Raw genomic sequence first — 20,065 nt, 5'->3', positions numbered from 1 at the left:
CTTAGCTGCCTTTCTTGGTGTGACAGTTGGGAACCTCTCTGGTCTCTCCCTCATCTCCACATGGCCTGGCTAAGGTAATTTCAGAAAAGTGTGCTCTGAAACCTCAGAAGGAACAAGGCCACGGAGACTACAGACACATGCACAGCATCCAGTAACAGGAATTTGAGAGCTAACATCTGAGAAAGCCTGCTGTGGCAGCAGACATGCTAAGAGACACTTCAGAACAGGGACAACTGAGATACACACTTGCTATGCTACCCCAGGGCAAATCTGCTTCCAACAGAAACCTCGGTGTGTGACTCTTTGCAAGAACCGAAGGAGAAGCTACATCCTGCTAGAAGGGCAAGATGGCAGTGGGCACACAGAGGGACTCGGGGCTCAGAGGAACAGAACACTAGAACACAGAGTGGCCAAGGTTCCCAGAAGAGGGAAATGGGGCTCAGGGGTCTCAACTGTGTATGAAAGACATATGTCTCCACCCTGGATCCCGGAGCTAGTCTCTGGGTTAAACATATTTCCATAAGGAAAAAATCCTGTGTAGTTATATTTTTCTTTCTGTGATGAAATAAGAGGTCATGTTTATTTTCTTTCTCTATCCATGTTCTCCATATGTATGTGTTCTGTGTATATGTGTATATACATGCATATTATACACATATATGTAAATGCACATATATCAACAACTACTCAGCGGCAGCTCCAAGCAAGAGTCTCCTATTCCGTCCCCAGTGCCCACTAGAGTGCTGCCTGGCCAGCTCCTCTGTCACGCCCCATCCTATCCCTGCTGAACGGCCCACAAGTTACCTTCCTCACACCTGAAGTCAGGGAAGGCCACATCTTGCAGAGGAATCTGCCGCAGGAAGTCTGGGTTCTGACATCGAGGGTTTCCTGTCACAATTTTCCTCTTCCGAAGCCAGTCGCCCAACCAGGCCAGCTGGCAGTTACAGCTGAATGGGTTGGCCAGGAGGTTTCTGGAAGGGGCATGGCGTGCGGTCATGAAGGCGCTTTTCTAACTCTCAGTGAGCCTGGCAGGGCCCTCTTCTGACCACGCAGCCCCCAGACAGCTAATAATCTCCTAAGTGACCAACCTCTAGGACCAGAGAAAGAACTAGCAATGGAAAGAACCAGAAGGACCCATGAAGGCGCTCTTCAAAAGTAAGACCCAAGAAGTCCCTCCTGCTGCTGGGGCAATAGGCAGGCTTTTCCCAGCCTGAGCCACCAACCCATCTGTCCTCCAAGGCTGAGACTTACAGTGTGGACAGGGCCTGGAGGGTGTCAAAGGCTCCCGGGGAGATGGTGGTGATGTGATTGTCGTAAAGAGACAGGAGCCGCACGTTGCGCAGCCCGGTGAAGCTGTCATTGTGGATGCAGCTGATACGGTTGTTCCTCAGCATCCTGGGGAGGAGGGGTGATGAGAGAAGAGGTAGGACCCCTCAATGACTCACTAAAGTCTCCCTCAAGAGATTGAAAGCCACTTCTCAGCTTAAAAACCATCAGTGGCTTCCAAACAGCTATGAAAGGGTGTCTCCAGGTCCGGCCATTTTCTCACACTGACACCTGCTAGGGTCCCTGTGTTCACGGGACAGCCATAGTTAGTGCTACTCAGATGTCTTTCCTTCTCATCTCTGTCTGGAACAATGTCTTTCCTCACCCTCCGAGACCCCATTAATTCCCATCCCCAGCCAAAACCAGGAGCGGAAACCAAGCCAGCACAGAGTGGGCGATTCCCAGAGACATTTAAATGGACTGTGGACACGCATGAAGCATGTCAGACTGATTAGCCAGCAGTCAAGGACACCTAAAGAACAGCCAGTTTCTGCCTGTCAAATTGGAGAAGAAATTAAAACATAATCATCGCAAAGCCAGCCTGGACCACAGCAGGAAGATGGGCACACATGGTTGGCAAGACAACAAGGGAGACCGCTCGGGAAGTATGGTTGCCAAGCTGCCCCACCATCTGCAAAGACACTTTCTGTTTCCACTGGATGGTCCACTTTCAAGACTTCACGTCATGACTACTGGGGGATGTGCGCAGAACTTGGAGTGATGGTCACAATCGCAGCATTTTTCAAGACAGAATCTAAAACAGCCTAAGCGTCTAGTCATTACATATAATTATGTTTCATATGATCACAGAACTTGGGAGACTGAGGCAGGACAGCCACAGACTCAGGATTAACCGTGTTACACGGAGAACACATGAAGAAGAAACAGAAGAGAAGGAGCTTTTATATATTTTCTTATATTTATTTATTATTTATCTCTATATGTGTGTGTGCGTGTATGTATGTATGCATATGTTTACATATATATAAATATATATGTGTGTATACACACACACACATACAAAATAAACAGCATGCTGAAATTACAGGTATGTAATCCCTGCAGCTGATTAGATGTTCTGATGATGATGATGTTGGTGATGATGATGATGGTGGTGGTAAAGTAGACAGTAAGAATTTGGGGAAAACGGGTTATATGTATGGCATAGATTGAGATCATGGTTATACAGGTTTATCTAGTGACCTGTATGTATGTGCATGTGTGTATTATATGCTTGTAAGTATAAAGTTATATGTAGTAAAAGCATAGGAAGAACTACTATCAATGCCAACCATGACACTGGATAGCCCTGGGGTTCTAGACACTTCACAGTCCCTCTTGGGTTTTTGCCACCTCTGTCCCCACACTAACCCTTCCCATGTCCCTCCTCACTGGCCTTCCTCAGAAGAACACACATGACTGGTTACATCTCCCCCAGCACCCAAGAGGGACTGGGCAGATGTAAGAGGGAAGAGACTAGCTAAACAGGAGCAGACTGGGAATTTGGAAAAACTGAGCTGAGAAACAGCGCCCTGATTGGACCCCCATTCACAAAACTCCCCACGCACCCCACATACATTTACATTATGAACTTCAGATGATAACACTCTACTCTGTTCCATGTCTGGGACTTAAACCCAGGCAGGTGGCTCCGAGGCCTGTGTTTTTGGAATGGCAGGCACTGCCCATCTTTATTAAAATGAGTTCAGATGCAGTGTGTCCCACAGCCACAAGTGACTCTGAGCTGGGCAGCATAAGACAGGGGACATCTGTGGAGACCAGCAGGACATAGCCTCCCTCTCCTGGACACTGAGAAGCCAGTGCTGCCTGAGCAAGGGAGATCTGTGGTGGTCATGGAGGGGTGATGGCTGTAAGACTCCAGTGGGTTCCTAAGGCTGGGAGTGGCTGGCTCCAAGCCACAGAGTCCAGAATTCCCAGGGACATCTCTGCTCTGACATCTACACAAACAGGGTCTCCTCACAGCCAGCCACCCCTCTTGTGGCTGTTCTGGTCACTTCTAAGCATATCCCCCCCAAAATACCAGTAGTCTTGACCACAGGGCATTGATAGGGAGGGGTCCAATCTCTTCGCCCCCTTGCCAGGGGCAAGTCCACTTCCCAAGGACGTGAGGATTGTTTTCAGTAACGAACATGAGGTTGTCTGTCCTACTGGACAGGCCCCTCAGGGTTCCCGCCTTCCTGCCAGTAAAGACTGGGGGAAGCCCATGCTGTGGCTGTCTGTGTGCCCCTAGCCCCACTCACTCACAGGGTCCGCAAGCCATCTAGACCCCGGAACATGCCGCTTCTGATGGATTCCAACTGGTTGGCGGTCAGGTGCAGCTCGCTGACGGAGGCAGCGCCCTCAAATGTCCCATCTTCGATCTCGGACACCTTGTTATTGCTCAGGTTTCTGGGGGAGGAGAGAGGAGGACTGTGAGTCCTCTGCATCCAGGAGTGCTCCCTTAGTGTCCTCCCTCACTGTACTCACTACCTCCAAATGCGGGAACCCCTGCTCCCAGTGGGTGCTCTGCACACTACCCTTGCCTTTCCGTCCCGTGCCAGCATCTTGACCGGCACCTTCCCACCAGTGGGAAACTCACATTTTCTTCAGATGTGAGAGTTTCTTAAACAAGCCAGTGGCCTCCAGGATGGAAATCTCATTGTTGTTCAGTCGTCTGTGAAAGGCGAGAACAGAACAAAAGCACACATATGTCATCAACCTGAACACACTTTTCACACAGAGATGATGGCGTGCACACAGAAGACCGACCGAGCCCATCTCAAAGGAAAGCTGGACCTGGCGCCGGGCAAAAAGGGGCAGTGGTGGTAAATGAGTTTTGTTTTTTAATTGAAAATGTAATGAAGGGACAGCACATCGTTTTAGTAAAGATGCTTGCTACGTGAGTTCTATCCTCCTCTACACTGAGGAACAGAGAATTGACTCAGAAAAGCTGGTGCCATGACATGAAAACACACACATGCACGTGCGCGCGCGCGCACACACACACACACACACACACACACACACACACACACGCATGCATACGCATGCACAGGGACACATGCACGCATGCACTAAATAATAACTGCTTGGAAAAAAAAGAAGTAATAAAAAATTTGCATACATAAAAGTGAAATGTGTGTGGAATTTTACATATGCAGTCATGGGAACAGAAATTCAAACTTTTAGATAAAGAAAATCAGCAGTTAAGGGATGACTTAAACCCCAGCTTGAGATCATGGATTCCTGTCTCCTTGTGAACCATTCTTAAGGGAAGCCAGTCCTGCGTCAGGCTGGGGACCAATCCTGGAAGCCTAAGACTTCTCCCAGGAGGCAGGGAAGCAAGAGCAGAGGCCATGGATGAGGGGCTGTATCTTCCCAAAACTATGAGCTGGCGTGCTCCAGCCAGTGTCTCCCATGATCCCTCACACAGAGCTGGCTGGAAAGGGAGCCCTACGGAGACCCAGGTAGGTGAGTGGGTGCCAGGTACAGGGGGAGGGTGGGCAGCTCGGGGCTCACAGTTCAGTCGTGGACTGGGGGATTCGCTCAGGGATCTTAGAGAGCTTCAGGCCAGAGCACTCCACCACACCAGCCTCACAGCGGCACTTGTGGGGGCACGCCACGTCACTGGTACACTCGCTGTTCAGATGGTAATCCTCCGTCCCTGTGGTGAGAGTGTGACAGAGCTGAGGGCCTGAGTAGACCCCCACGCCCCACCCCTGCTTTCCCTCTACTGTAGACACACCCACCCCTACCCCCAGCTCGCTACCGTCCCCCAATGTCCCCCACTCCTCTTACCTGGAATGAAGTACTGTTCTTTGGCTGGGGAGAAAAAAGCAAATGCACCAGGCTATAGGAGTAATCAGGGCAGGCCCAGGCCCTGTGGAAGGCACCCCAGGAATAAAATTGGGGCACTGCCTGAGACGGCCTCTCCTCGGCCCACTTTTCTTATGTAGAAAGTCTTTGTTCAGACCACTCATGTCCCCAGGCCAACTACATCTGTCATTTGCACAACACACACGAGCACTATGCTGATGGGGTTAAGGCAGGGGTGGCCCTAGGCTCCTGGACCAAACACCCAGGTACAGAAGTTGACCCAAACTGCCCACAACCAGATGCCAAATAGGCTGCACCTGCTGAGGCCACTTCTCCATCTAGGTTCTAGCAGGGTCACTTAGATGATCCTTAAGCCTTGGACACAGTAACACACAGAAGAGCTGGCCTGGAGGATAGGGATGGGAAGCTCTCCCTCCACAGCATCACTGAGCCAACCGCTCCAAGTCCCCAGTAAAGTGAGGTGCGAGACAGAGGAACCATCCCATCCAATGCTGGGTCCACACCACCTTTAGCAGGTTCCAAAGTACATCTTTGTAAAGAACACCAGGTCATATTCCTAGTCCCCGGGCTCGCTGGAGATACGCAGGTGGCCCTTACCCGAGCACCGGAACTTCTTGCTTTTGATCTGCCCGATACGCTTGTTAGCGAGGCGCCGAGGGCTGGCACAGCGGGCTCCAGTTGTCTCGATGGGGTTGGTACGTAAGAAGTCTGCCAGCCACTTGAGGTTACAGTCACAGATGAAAGGGTTCTGGGCCAGATGCCTGCCCAAAGGAACAGATGGGCGTCAGAGACCAGGGTTGCTGCCCTATACCTGGAATCATCTGGGACTAAGTCACTGCTTGTGGTCTCAAGAAAGGCAGTGCTAGCCATGGGGATTGCCAGTGTACACCCCTCTGTCTTTGTCCAGTTCGCAAAGGAAGGGCTCTTTAGTGGAGAACCGCAGCTCCCTGCAATCTCATGAGCAAGGATGAGGAGAGAAGGGGGTGGACAGACTGGCAGACCAGCCTAGGGGACAGATCACCTAGTCAGACATGGCCTCTGGGCCTCCCCATGGCTGTGATCTGGGATTCTTTGCCTCTTACAGCCTCAGGCAGCCCACCCCCATATAGCTGCCATGCTGAAAGTCAGTGGGACCAGGGTAGGGAGGGTGGGTCTGTCTGCATCCCAGTTCCACCTAGAGCCACCATTCCTAACCCAAGCAACATCTGAACCCTTCCATGATGGGTTTCTAGCAGTCTTTCACCTCAGGGCAGACCGGCAACAGGTAGCTACTGCAGAGGCTCATTCAGCTGCCTGTGTCGAGTAAGAAAGCGAAGGTGTGGGGAGCAGCTAACAATGGTGGCCCCTACCCTTTGCGCCACACCCCCAGCAAGTCAGCCACCGGTTCTTGTTTTAAAAGATTCATTTCATTTTAAACTATATGTACGTGTGTGTGTGTGGGGGGGGGCATGGGCACATGTGTGCAGGTGCCTGAGGAGGGCAGAGATGATGACGGTTCGCCCGGTGTGGGATGAGGAGCGGAACCCCTCCTCCATGGGAACAGTAATCACACTTAATCACTGAGACACCCCTCTGTCAGGCCCAGACCCACCACTGCTGAAATACGCTGGGCCCTGTCCACTGAGCGTGTCTTGCAGAGAGGATCGTCAGAATAAAGACAGCCAGGGAACACTATCCCCTGTCCCTGTCCCTGTCCCAGCTCCCACCATTGAGTCAGAACTTGTACACACAGGATGGAACGAGGTGTGAAGGGACGTAGGATCAGAGCAGGGCTGCGTCTCCATCTGAGAGTATTCATCCAAGCCATAATGCTTGTGAGGCCCAGCACAGTCCCCTGCTAGGAACTGCGGAGCTCTCAAAGCCTAAGTGTGACCCTGGTCCAGGGTCTGCACCAAGCTCAGTCTAGACTTTGGACACCCTCTCTCCCACCCATCACCTCCTCTGCCAAGTCTTTTGGCCCTGGGGTGCTGAGCAGGGTCTGCGCTGACCCAGCTTTCTCTCTCCTTGCCTGTCTGCATCTTCATCTCTTGTCTCCTGGTCCTTCCCCTGCCTCTGTATCCGCTCAGTGGGCAAGAGGATTGCGATGCTGACTTGTCAGGCAGATTGAACCGTTTGAAACATGGCAGGATTTAGGGGCAGCTAAGGGGACCTTCCAGCTTCCCCTTGCCCCAATCTATGCCCTAGTTACCCTCTCCCCCCTGCCGTGCTGGACGGATGACCTGGGCAGACAGTACTCTGCAATCAATTTGACAGGCTAGGAGCTCGGCAGAATGTGAGGTTTTTGAGAATGAGTTGTTCCGGTATTCAACAACCTAGCAAACTTGAGCTGCCCACAGGTCACGAGTGGTTTCAGTACAAGTTTGAAAGTTTTGACATGAGTTGGATTTGTGTGTATTGTGTGTGTGCTCTGCTGGAGAATGAATCCAGGGTTTTGTTAGAAGCTGGGTAAGAAAAATACCACTGAGCAATACGCCATCCTCAAATTGGACGGTATATATATGTACATATATATATATATATGTATATATATATATATATGTGTGTGTGTGTGTGTGTGTGTGTGTGTGTATAGTTAATATATAATCATATAAATATATATAATATATTATATATCATTAATATATGCATATTAACAATTTCAAGGGGCATGCAGCTGGGGAGGACAGAAGGACATTTTCCAGCATTAAAGACAAACCTGGATCTATGTGCCCCTGTAGCTACACACTGACTGCAGCAGACACTCTGACAGTGGAAAGAGACAGATCTGAATCTCCTCGCAGGTAAGGAATGACAGGGAGAAAGAAGCCCCTGGCAACAAACACTCTGGTGAACAATATTCATCATTAGGGAAATGCTGGCTTTGAAGTCTCAGTGAGATACCACTTCATATCCACAGCATGGCTATAATCAGACAATTTCAGAAAACACACATTGCAAGATGTTGATGAAGTTGGGGTGATTCTGGACATGGCATGGTGCTGCGGTGGAGAAAGGGTGAGGTGCTATAGGCCCCTGGCAGCTTCTTGACTTAACAGTAAACTCATTCTGGGAAGAGAGGGAACCATGAGCTATAAGCCAGCACAGACAGCAACAGTTGTAGCTGGAAATGACCCAAAAGGACTTCATCCGGGTGGAGTGAACGTGGCTACTCTGATACCCTTGAAGAATTCTTTGTCGATAACTAGACCCCTCCTCTGTCTCTGTTTTCTTATGAGTCAGATCAAGGATGAAATACCCAAGATTCAACAGCCCCCAAAAAAATCACACGACATGAAAGAAGTCAGTTACCAAAGGTAACCTGTTGCGTGACTCCGCTTTATAAAACAGCCAGAAAAGGGCAGTCCTCAGATGGGAACACAGCGTGGTGGCTGCCTGGGGCTGAGCTGGAAATGGGCACAAGAAATCAGGGAGCCTGACGGAAACATTCCAGCGTTGAATCTGTGAACGGCTTTGTGGATTTACTGAGCCGCTGAGTTTCTCTCTTAGAATAAGGAGACTTTATGTGTGAGTTATATATTGGCTTGTTGGTTTGAATTGTGAGTCAACAACTTCATTTGTTGCCCACACTGAGCATGGACTCTTGGTCCCCAGTGATCAGCTTCATGAACAGCCCAAAGCAATGGGCATCCAGTGTTTTGCTCAACTTGTTATGTCTGGGTCAGCAAAACCACAGCAAGCAAAGTACCGCAGTTCTGTAGCTCATAAACCTTGGTGCCGTGGGTGGATCGAGCAACTCTCAGGATGGTGAGTTTGCCTGTGCACTTAGCCAAGGTGCTGGACTGCCCCTAGCTATAGGAAGAGGAGGTGGGCAGTAGCTCAGGTTTGCATGTCTTTTGCTCTGGTTCCAAATTAGTTATTTATGGAAGTCTAGCTTTGCTTTCCAGCTTTAGAGAAGTCTGTTCTACAGAAGTACAGATGAGGGAATCAGCCATTTAAAAATGATGAGACCCGCTAGTTGTTCAACCTTGTGGGGGATCTCAGGGCATCCTCCGCCTCAATTTCCTCTGAATAAAAATACAGCCAGTGGGCCCTGCTTGCACCGGGCCACTGCTGTAAGGCAAGATAATGCACTCAAAGAACCTGAGTCCTCCATCCCATCCCTCACCCCAAGGCTCCCTGTGCGCCAGTTCAATCCATTGCACCCTTTTAGCACGTGTCTGCCAAGACTCTGCCAGTGACTGAGAACAACCATCCTACCCATCTCTTGCTGTAACCTCTAATTCCACATGTTCTGTGAGGTTCCCCATGGACAGCTCACTCCTCTCACTGGCTGTAAGTAAATTAATTAGCAGGAGTCAGGCTGCAGGTGCACGTGTGCTTAATGAGTTTGTCCTTGTGGCCGACATCGACTGCTGTGCAGGGTCCCCAGGGAGTGGGTGTCATACGTTTAACTCAACCTGTTCAGCCTCACACAGATGTTGTCTACGGCTGAGCAGCACCATCAGGGACCACTCCGACCACAGAGGCCACAGGAGGGTATCAACAGTGCCCGTTATGTACAGGATACCTGGCCCACATCAACACATCCAGACAGGTCCTAATGAGCAGGAGGGGAGCAGAGGACCTGAGTTTAAGCAGCTAGCAGGTGAACCTCTCTGAGGGAATACCCCAGCCATGGCCTAAGGACTCTTAATTAATGACCAACCACAGCAGCAGCAGTGAATGCCTAAGACTGGGCTTCCAGAATCATCGCCTCAGGACCCTGATTCAGCAAAAGCCACTGAGGCTGTCCATAGTTAGTGGCTCTTCTTCCAGACAAAACCAATCAAAGGAAGGAAGAAAGGGTTTGATTTTGGTTTTGGTCCCTGCCTCCCCCCCCCCAACAGCTTTAAGAAGGATGAAGTCCACACTGGTAGGACTGTATGGCAGTGGGAAAAAAATCGGGGTCACCGGAAGCCAGGAAGCGAAGAGAGAAGAATGTCACCCACATTCAGGGTGGGGTTTCCCACCTCCGTTTAACCTTTCTGGAAACACCTTCATAGACATATCCTGCTGTGTGTTTCCACGGTGATTATAAATCCTGTCAGCTGACAATGAACTTAACCACCACGGAGGTCAATGGTTGTTTCATTTAAGTGGGGGGAAAGGGAACCAGACAGACATCTCATGCTTCAGAAAGCCTCTTGCCAAGAAGTCATCTATTGTCTGTCAATCAAACACAAAACTGACCAAGCTCCTAGATCCAATATTCATTCTAGAAGGACATACAGAGGCCAGGGGCATTTGTAACATGGTGACATATTTCCAGTGTGACAGAGCAAATGCTGAAGTGTCACCTATGAATGAATGACAGGGGATGAAGGCATTGGAGGACCCCTTGTTATAGTTCCCATGGGAAGTGGTCCCAGGCTCTGCTGAAGTTTTGGTCTCCACTGTTTGGGGAGGGGCAAAAACTTCAGGAACTCATGCCGGTTGGCTAAGAGTCGCTGGCAATCGTCTCCCAGGGGTGTCTGTTAATTTTAGAGCTGATTTATTTGGAGGGACACATGTGCATGGCACATCTGTGGACAACCAGTAGGAGTCAGTCTCTTCCACCATGTTCACAGGGACTGAACTTAAGACATCAGTTTTGGTGGCAAGTGATTTTTGCCTGATGAACCACTTCACTAGCTTTCTAGGGTGTTCTCTCCTCCCCTCCCCGCTCCTTCCATTCTTCCCTCCCTCCCTCCCTCTTTCTCCATCCTGACATGAAGCTTCTTTGCCATATGCTTCCATCTCCATGAACCCAGTGACCACGGACCCAACCGTCTGAAATAACAAGGCAAGATAAGTCTTTCTTCCTCGGTTGCTTGTGTGAAGCATTTCCTGCCACATTGAGGAGGGAAGAAGCTGACACATGTCCAGAGATGAAGAACGGCGTTAGAAACACACCAGTCCTTTTGCAAAGGCCACATCATATCTTGATTCTAACAGAGAATGAGGATTTGTCTGACACACCCGAGACAGGCAGAAGTTCAAATGCTGACCTAACTGTTTGACGGTATCACAGTATTGGCTATTAGGTTTTCAGACTCGCTACCCGCCTTGCAGGTTTTGCTTGTTTTGCGGTGCTGAGAATAGAACCCAGGCCCTATGCATGCCAGCCAAGCACTTCGACCCTGACCTATATCCCCAGGGCTGCAGTAAACAATAAAAATGGCCTAACCTTTTATCGGCCCCCGCAGTCTCACTCCGTGGACACCACTCTAGTGCAGGGTTGAGCACACACATTCAGTCCCCACACCACTTGGCACTCCATGCCGGGTGGTGGAGAACTGGAACACACTGGGGTGGTCATATGCACCCTGGACAGAAGCAACAGGGCGGGCCGTGTGAATCGCCTGGGAAGGGAACCGTGTGGAGAGGGCGGCTTGCAGACCGTGTGTTAATACTGTGCACTAGAGCAGTGTCCATGGAGTGAGACAGGGATAGGGGGGGCGATAAAAGGTTATGCCATTCTTTTAATATTTACTGCAACACCCTGGTCCTTGTGGCTGTATTGCTTAAGAATCTGAGTCTTGCAGAGACTCAGAGGCCAGAGACAGAGGACAGACAATGGCTGGCATTTGCTTCCAACCAGTTTGGGTGGTGTGGAAAAGATGGGTGAAGGAAGACAAGGCTGGTTTTAAAGCTGGTAATGAGCCACTTAGGGCTTTACTCTACCACTTTTGCTTTGATTCTAAGTCTCCATGGCAAGGGAGCACAGCTCTCCACAGCCAGGAGCACGGCTCTCCACACTGAGGAAGCACAACATTCCATAGTTAGGGAGTTCAGCATTACACAGCAGAGGAACACATCTCTCCACAGCAAGGGAGTACAGATCTCCACAGGGAGCAAGCACAACGCTCCTCTACAGCAAGGGAGCACTGCATTCTACAGCAAGGGAGCACAGCTTGCAGGAGACTAGGTTCAGTGCTTTCTGATTTTTCTGTTTCCCATCAGACTCAGCATTACCAGTCTCCAGGTACACCATTACTTAATGAACTTCCAAGAAAAGAACGTGTTGCTGATTAAATGATATGTCATCGGTGAGAACACAGAGCTGTTAATGTGGAAACACGGCTTAGAATCCAGAGATGATGTTAACGTTGCCATTAGTAAACGTCAGCTGGCATCTAGCCAACAACTCTGTGCACTTATCATATTGTAAACACCTGTAAATCTCATAACAGCTGTGTAAAGATGCCCTTGCGTTATGGAGAGATAAAAGGAAGGCCCAGAGGAGTGAATTAACTTGTCCTAGGGTCACCCAGCCAACAAGTCTTCACTGATCTGTGACCCAGGATCATTCAAGAGTCTGTAGACATCTTTCCTCAGTGGGAGGACACCTCACTGTACACAGTAGCCTAGGAGAGGCCGATACTTGCACCCCAATGTTGTAATCACACTAGGCCCACCTGCTGGGGGAGAGAGAAACAGGAAGAAGGGGAGCTCACAGTGTCTGGATGGCCCGCAGGGAGGTGAAGGTGCCCTTGGCGAGACTCTGAATCTTGTTGTCATACAGGGAGAGCAGAGAGAGGTTCTGCAGGTCCTGGAAGGCATCAGGCCGGATGCAGTTGATCTTGTTGGCATTCAGAAGCCTGTAGGCAGAGCCAGGCTGGGAGGTAAAGGAGGGGCAAGGCCTGACCCGTCACATGCCCTGCACCATCCTGGCCCTGGACACTGTTGCTCTCAGACCACTCCACAGTGCCTTCTCCATCTCGGTCCACATGCTGGGTCTCCAAGTTGACCGCAAGAAAGCAAAGGGGCAGAGAGATTCATCCTTCCCAGAGTCCCACGGGGTCCCCATGCACACACGGGGCTGTTTCAGTATAGTATTGTCTAGGGCTAGATTCCTGGCCTGAATTCCCTTGACTCCAGGAGGCAGAGCTGACCCAGGGACCCTTGCAAGAGATGTCCTTGTTCCCAAGGATCACAGATCACATCTCATGAGCCTCTGGGTTCTGATAGCCAACAAACAGCTCTGAACCTGCCTCAATCTCCAAATCTGGCTGCATAGCCTTCCTGAGGCAGACTGTCTTCATGTTCCTGTCTTGGGTGAGTCGTGTACTCTAAGTGTGTTGTGAACTGAAGTTCCCAGAAAAAGTCATACCCCAATGTTAAAAATTATACAAGGCTGGTGGTCTGACTGGGACTTCAGTTCACAACTGATTAAGGAGAACTGGAATATTGACGATCCAGAGACAAATTCTCTTGAGCTGTTCCCACCTCAGTACCTAACCTGACACTCTGAGTACTAATCAGGTCAAACTTTTGGGCTATATTAACAGACCTTAGCTTCTACCAACCCCAAAGCTAAGACTATCATCAGATAGCATCTGAAACCAATGGCAAAGAACAGAGAGATGGGGGTTTGTGTCTCTGGGAAACCTTAGGGATGTGGGCCCAAGGATATCCTAGAATCGTTCCTTACAGCAGCTGGAGGGTGTACAGTCCTCCAAATACACCTCGGGGCAGGTCTGTAATCTTGTTGCCATAGAGGACCCTGGAGAAAAGGGAGCAGAAAGGGAGGTCAGAAGGCAGCTTTGCTAAGCCCACAGGCAGCCTCTCCACCAATACGGTTACTATAACATCCTGCCAGCAGGTGGCAGTAATGAGTCTACAAGCGGCCCATCTCCGGTTGGCAGGAAGGTACCCTCCTCATAGGCTAGATTTCTGCAGATCGGGTGGGGTGTCATTTTGTTCCTGTATTCACCCTCCGCCCTTCCCCACCCCCACTGGACCCCACAGAAGTCTGCAGAGGTGACCTTCCGAAGGACCTTACGAAAAAGTAATTCAGTCTCAGATGCAAAGGAGACACAGTCTCTGCAAAGGAAGGGTGAACGTACTTTTTGGAGAGACATGGTGGGGGAGGAATAGAATGGCAGACAGCATGTGTGATAGGTGGTGGGATTGCAAGTGGTGTTATTTTTACCCGTTGATATTTGCAAAGTTTTCCACACTGAGCATGAATGAATCCTGTGCATAACAAGAGGGCGGGGAGAGGGAAAATCATGCAGAGTAAGGAGCGTACATTTCACTCCTGGTGTAATCAGTCAGAGTGAAAAGCCTGCATGCTGTCTACTCAGATATGGCTTGGAGATTCTTCCCACAGGTGGGCATGGTAGGGGTAAAGGTCCCGTGGAAAGGACCACGTGGGACCACGTAAGAAGATGACTTGAATGGGGGAGGGAACTAGATGGCAGTCTACAGGACGACAGCCAGACTGGAGACTTGGTCGGATGTCTGTCCCCACGCTGTGCTGGGAGCTGCAGGGTAGAGATGGACTAGAGGAGAAACGGGGCAGAAAGACAAGGCCAGGGCTGACGATGCTGGAAACAGACAACAGAAGGCTGGAGTGTCTGAACCCAGCACGCAGTTTCCTGGAGAGTAGGAAGCTGGCCTTGACCCCGGAAGTGATAGGGATCTGCTGAAATGGACCTTTGGTCTCTTGCAAACCGACATGGTCCAATGTAAGGTAACTGTATTCATATCTCACGGGAGGAAAAATAAAACCCCACAGGCCACGGATGGTCTGATCACAGGGGCCGTTGCCAGTGCATGCTTAGGCACCGTTCACAGCCGGCAGAACCTCTACGACAAAAGAAGGTACGCAGGGAGCTGACAGCCTCCTTTCTTCTCTGGCTGTGGTTCGTTCCATTCCGCTTGCCACTAGGCCATTGAGTCGTGTGTCTGTACTGCCCAGTGTCTGAGAGCATCGAAGGGCTCTGGACCATCAGGAGCTTGACCCGCTACAGAGCCCCCCAGACCTGGGCGTTCTACTCACAGGGAATTCAAGGAGCGGAGGCCTTGGAAGGCGTCGGGTGCAATCTCAGCAATCTGGTTGTTGCTCAGGTCTCTGCAAGGGGAGCAGGGAGAAGGTGGCTGCACCCCAAGGCTGACAGCTGGTCTTGCCATCTCCCAATCGCATGGGGGATGGAGGTTCTTTAAAAATAAAAAGGCCAGCTGCCCATACAGGTGAACACCCACCAGCTACTCTTTCTCTGTCCCTCCTGCTCAGGAAGGGACATTCTGGCTGGGCCCTAAGACCATTTCACTGTCCCACTGGCTTCCCACTGCCTGATAAGTGACAAGTAGTTTTAGACGTGGGCCAGGCTTCAACTTGGTTTCCCCATTTGGGCCTCCCAGCTACTCTACCATCCCATAGTCCAGACAACAGCCCTGATGCAGGAAGACCAGGCCAAGTCTGAGTCAAGGTCTGTGCCTAGGCAGAGACACGTCTGGCCCAGTCTCTTCCTCTGGACAGCTGGACACAGCCAGAAAAGTCTAGCGCTCACATCCTGCGTAGCTTTCTGTAGGGAGAGAAGGCTCCTGGTGGGATGGATTTGATACCATTCAGCTCCAGACGGCTGCAGAAAGAGTGTGAGAAGTTGTTACTAAGGGTCATTCTTAGTAACACACCACTGGTCCCTGTAACCCCTTCCCCTGTGGGGCCAATGTTTGGCAGGGAGATGGACACACACTGTGATCTGGGGCCACCGAATCCCTATCTTAGCCTTCTGTGGCTGAAGGGACCCCTCCATGGTGATGCTACACTAAAAAACCTATGGGGGCAGCCCCATGCGACTGGGTTGGGTGTGGACTTCCTCTCCTCAGTGCTTAGGAACTTCCCAGCCTTCTACAGGGAGCTCAGCTTGCTCAAGGCAGCATTTCTCTATTTGTCCTTGAGAAACGCAGGGAAGCTCTGGATGGCCCCCCTCCCCCTGCCACCCCCACTTCATTGGTGGAGAGAACTTGGCTGAACAGCAGAAGCTCTGTTCCGGAGCCTGCACTCACATCTCGGTCATGGTCTCAGGAAGGTTAGCAGGGATGGCAGTGAGGCCTTTGCCCCGGCAGTCCACGATTCCGCTGCTACAACTGCACATGGCTGGGCAGGAACCGGAAGAGAGGGTGCAGGCAGGTACTTGTGCAGCCTCCCCCTGGCCTGCAGAGACAGTAGGTGTGACATCAGCGGGTCTCACATTACTGCTCCCCCTCCAGATCTGCTGCTATGGAGAGCAGAGGGACACAGTCTGTGGAGGAGGCTCATTCACAGGAGCTCCCCAGGGGTGCAAAAACAAGAGAACACACTGGTGTGCTTAGGGTCCTTGAAATGAGGCTCTTGAAGCTGATTCCTATGCTAGAAATTTTAATTCTAGCATTCTGAAGCTCCAAATTACCCAGCCTTCCAGAGCCAGGATCCCCATATCCACGGGAGCTGTGTTTATTGAGCACCTGCTTTGTGCTCGAACCAGAACCCTCCCGCACTGCCCCTGGAGGAGTAGTCTGGTCTATCATCACCTGTGCCTGTGGCACCCGTTACCCAGTGGAAATTGATGACTAAGTGTCAAAATGGGGGCCAAGACCACTGTGTGATGTCAGAGCTTGGGCTTTTACACACAGGTATAATACATACTCGAATCTCACTGCTTTAAATGCTCGGCTGATCAACATTCTACCCAGACACACTTCTAGCCCCAGGAAGGTTCCCCTAGCCCCCGCCCGAAGGGCACTGCTGTTCTGAGATGCAGAACCTAAGATCCATGACTTCCATGGCATCACCGGGAGGGTCTTCTCCACTTATAAGGGCTCTGAGATTCACACTGTTATGAAGAACTTTGCCCTACTAATTGCTGAATAGCATCCCACTTTGGGACGATACCATCTTTAGTACATTCACTCCTCAGAGGGGCTGAGTCCTGACCTTCCCCATCCTGGAAGCCAAGGGGAGCAATCCATTTATTGTGGCTGCCGTGAAGCAGTGGGTGACAGGGTGTCACTAGAAGGAAGAAAGAGGAAGGGGAGGAAAGGGAGTGACTGGTATATGGAGCCGGAGAAGGCATGGGGTGGAGGCAGAGGGGCCAGAGAACAGGACAGAAGGGGAGAGATAATGGAGGAACGGAGGGCATAGGAAAAAATGAAAGAAAGATGTATGAAAACGGAAAGGAAAACATGGGTGGGGGAAGGGAAGGGTGACACAGACCAGAGATGGGGGGCAGATGGTGAACAGATATCAGTGAGGGATTGCAGGTGCTCCTTGTAAACAAGAGGAGGGGCAGAAGGAAGCAGCAGTCAGGATGACGTGCAAGCAAAGGGCATGGCACCCACCTGAGCAGCTGAACTCGCTCTTCTGCACCTCTGCCACATTGAGGCCCCGAAGGCTGGCGGGCCCAGAGCACTGGGTGAAGAGCCCAATGGTGGGCCTCTGTCTCAGCCACTGTGAGAGCCAGGCCAGGTGACAGTCACAGAACAGGTGGTTGGAGTGCAGCCGACTACAGGAGGAGAGCAGCTCACAGCAACAGAGCCCCACGGATCCGGCAGCAGCCTCCTCCTCCTCCCTCCCCCCCCGGGGGGGGGCTCGGGTTTGATTCAGTCCCAACCCAGGACTGCCCGCTTCCTGGCTCCTTTCTCTCCCAGCTTGCTCTGTGACCTGGCTTCATCTCCTTGAGTTCCCATGGTCCTTTGCCTCAGATCACCCACCTCAACTCCAAGGACAAAACCAAGTCATTTGTTTGTCCAAGCAAAAACCAAGCACAAGGCACAGGGATCTCAAATCTCTGGCTACCCTGGCTGGCCCCTGGGCTGTGGCGGGCAGCCCCACCCACACCCTCTTCCCAATGCCCAGGTGACTCACAAGGTCCGAAGCTTGGGCATATGGTTGAAGCTGGACACAGGGATGGTGGTGATGTTGTTGTTGTTCAGGGTCCTGAAAGGGACAGATGGGCATTTAGCACCTGCCCAGCAGGGATTTACAGGAGACCTGTCTGCTCCTATCAAGTCTCTCAAGACAGCTGTGACATTGTACCTAGCCCTGCTCTGGGTACGGAGGTGGAGGGGCAGCCCAGAGCTGAGCAGGTAACTGCAGTCTTGCCACACCAAAGGCTCTAAGTCTGGGAGGACAGGGCGCCGGAGCTGAGAAAGGCCACTTTACACATGCCCCCGAGAAGAACCACTTCTTAGCCTCCATGATGGGAAGCCACCCAAACCTCCTGTTTGGGAGGACTTGGAGCAGTAAAACCTACACAGTCGCTTAGGTGTGACCCTGAACTGGTCTTCCTGTATCAGCTCCCCACCCGTGGCCTGCCCTGGGTTTTACTCACAGAACCTCCAGTCCCCGCAGGGCACGGAAGGCCCCTTCCTCAATGCAGCTGATCTGGTTCTTGTCCAGCTGTCTGTAAGGCAGAGGGGTGATGTAAGGAGGGGGAAGCGTTGCCCAGAGCAGGGGCCAAACATTTTGACAGTGCACTCCATTATTTTCCAAAGAAGAGAGTAATAGTGTCAGTCCAAAGGAACTATTAATAAAAGCCAATTTCCTCTTATTTTCAGTTAAAACAATACATTGAAATAAAAGTTCTATTACATTCCTCTACCCAGCTCCGTATCTCCCCTGGGAAGCCGGCATCCCTCCCTCACATTTTGGAGACCACCTAGAGTGTGCTGGCAGCTGACAAATGAAAGTCACCCAGGAGGAGTGGCAGCAGGGGCTGGCAGACAGAGTTCCCCTGAATGCCAAGTGAGATTGGCTAGCCCTGGCTACCTGGAGTGCTGCTGTCAGAGCGAATGGAAGCTGTGATCTGAGTTCAGTGGGAAAGAATGTGCTGATCGATTACCAATGTCTGCCACAGGCATGGGAGGGGTGTGTGTGACAAGCATGCCAGGCATTTGCCATTTCTGTTTGTAGCCAGACCTCGGGAGGTGGTAAGCCTGGACCAGAATAAATTTGAATACTAATAAGCTGTTGCATTTAAACAGTACTCACAGAGTGTAACGCATTTCCTCATCTCATTTCAACCTCAGAATAAGCTTGTGGGGGCACGTTGTTTCCCCCAACAATATATGAAGGCTCAGTAATGTTACCGACTTGCAGCAGCTTGTGCAGTATTACCACAAGAGACTAAAACCGGCTGCTAAACCCAAAGAAGCCAGAGCGCACTGGAGAATTAGCAGCTGGGAACATGGCCTGGCACCCTATGGTTCATACTCCCCTCAACACAGTCCCCAGAGCGTACCCTCTGAGCACATACTGGGCTGTCACACGGAGTCACAACCAAGGCATGGCACTCTCACATCTAAGGTGGCTTAGGACACGTGGTACAGATAAGGATGTGCCAGGATGACCATCCCAGCCTCTACTCACAGATTTTTGAGGTCTGTGGCTCCACGGAAAGCCTTCCTGGGCACAGCCTGGAGAGAATTCTCACTCAGGTCCCTGGGGATAAACAGAGAAAGAGAGGGTACCAGTCAGGGTAAGAAGGGAGCACTGGCCTCATCGGTAACCCCACTCCAGAGACTGGATGGGATCTGGTTACTTGTCAACTGTGGCTGGATGAGTAAATGGTAGTTAGAGAGGAGCCTTCTGTCCTGACAGACACTGGGACATTTGTCCCCAGTCACCTCCCCTCTGGGCAGAGGATAGTTAGAGAGAAGCTCCCAGTAGCTCTGATCAGTGTTAGCAGGACTCCACGGTTGGTTGAACCCCAACTGCTCTCCATGGCCCTCGGTGGCTCTGGCTTCCCTCGGTTTATTCCAGTAAGAGAGCCATGACTACTGGAGGAGACAGAACAAGTGGCTCGTCCAGTCTTGAACTAGGCTGGTTCTGATTCCATGTCTACTCTGGGGATCACAGACAGTACAGCAAAAGAAAGCTGGGTCCCTCAGGGACCCATGCCACAGACCGAGGCTCTATGCTCACTGCCTGCAGACTGTGCAGTTCCAGCTAGCTCCCTGCTGCTGACCCCAGCAATTGCAGGAGAAGCCCAGGATAAACCCCCAACTACTTCCGAACCCAGATCATCAATTCTCCTTTTTGTCGTAGTTGTTTGGTTTTGAGGCCATTGATGATACAGCCATCAGTGGGCAATTGATAGATGCTCAAGGGAACACCAGCAGAAGTGAGAGCCTTTTGGAAAGGAGGAACAGGACATGCCAACACTAGGTGCTCCTG

The 20,065-nt window shown here is 51.1% G+C and overlaps 1 protein-coding gene across 1 annotated transcript in view; it reads right to left on the bottom strand.

Moving 5' to 3' along the window:
• The window catches only part of SLIT1 (slit guidance ligand 1), a gene marked incomplete at its 3' end in the record, with an annotated part of 136,110 nt that overhangs the window by 29,388 nt on the left and 86,657 nt on the right, over positions 1–20,065 (bottom strand). Inside the window, exons 5-20 of the mRNA XM_080911469.1 lie at positions 19,259–19,330; positions 18,222–18,293; positions 17,756–17,827; positions 17,230–17,393; positions 15,919–16,066; positions 15,420–15,491; positions 14,909–14,980; positions 13,556–13,627; positions 12,579–12,722; positions 5,761–5,924; positions 5,125–5,148; positions 4,846–4,990; positions 3,926–4,000; positions 3,592–3,735; positions 1,252–1,395; positions 805–971 (exon numbers count right to left, since the gene is read on the bottom strand). Of these exons, the coding sequence (XP_080767595.1) occupies positions 805–971; positions 1,252–1,395; positions 3,592–3,735; positions 3,926–4,000; positions 4,846–4,990; positions 5,125–5,148; positions 5,761–5,924; positions 12,579–12,722; positions 13,556–13,627; positions 14,909–14,980; positions 15,420–15,491; positions 15,919–16,066; positions 17,230–17,393; positions 17,756–17,827; positions 18,222–18,293; positions 19,259–19,330 (1,751 nt within the window). The remainder of the gene's footprint in view (positions 1–804; positions 972–1,251; positions 1,396–3,591; positions 3,736–3,925; positions 4,001–4,845; positions 4,991–5,124; positions 5,149–5,760; positions 5,925–12,578; positions 12,723–13,555; positions 13,628–14,908; positions 14,981–15,419; positions 15,492–15,918; positions 16,067–17,229; positions 17,394–17,755; positions 17,828–18,221; positions 18,294–19,258; positions 19,331–20,065) is intronic.

This window comes from Micromys minutus (genome assembly GCF_963924665.1).
Source record: "Micromys minutus genome assembly, chromosome: 2".
NCBI lineage: Eukaryota > Metazoa > Chordata > Mammalia > Rodentia > Muridae > Micromys > Micromys minutus.
The sequence above is the reverse complement of the archived record's forward strand: the minus strand, read 5'-3'. Positions and strand labels throughout refer to the sequence as shown.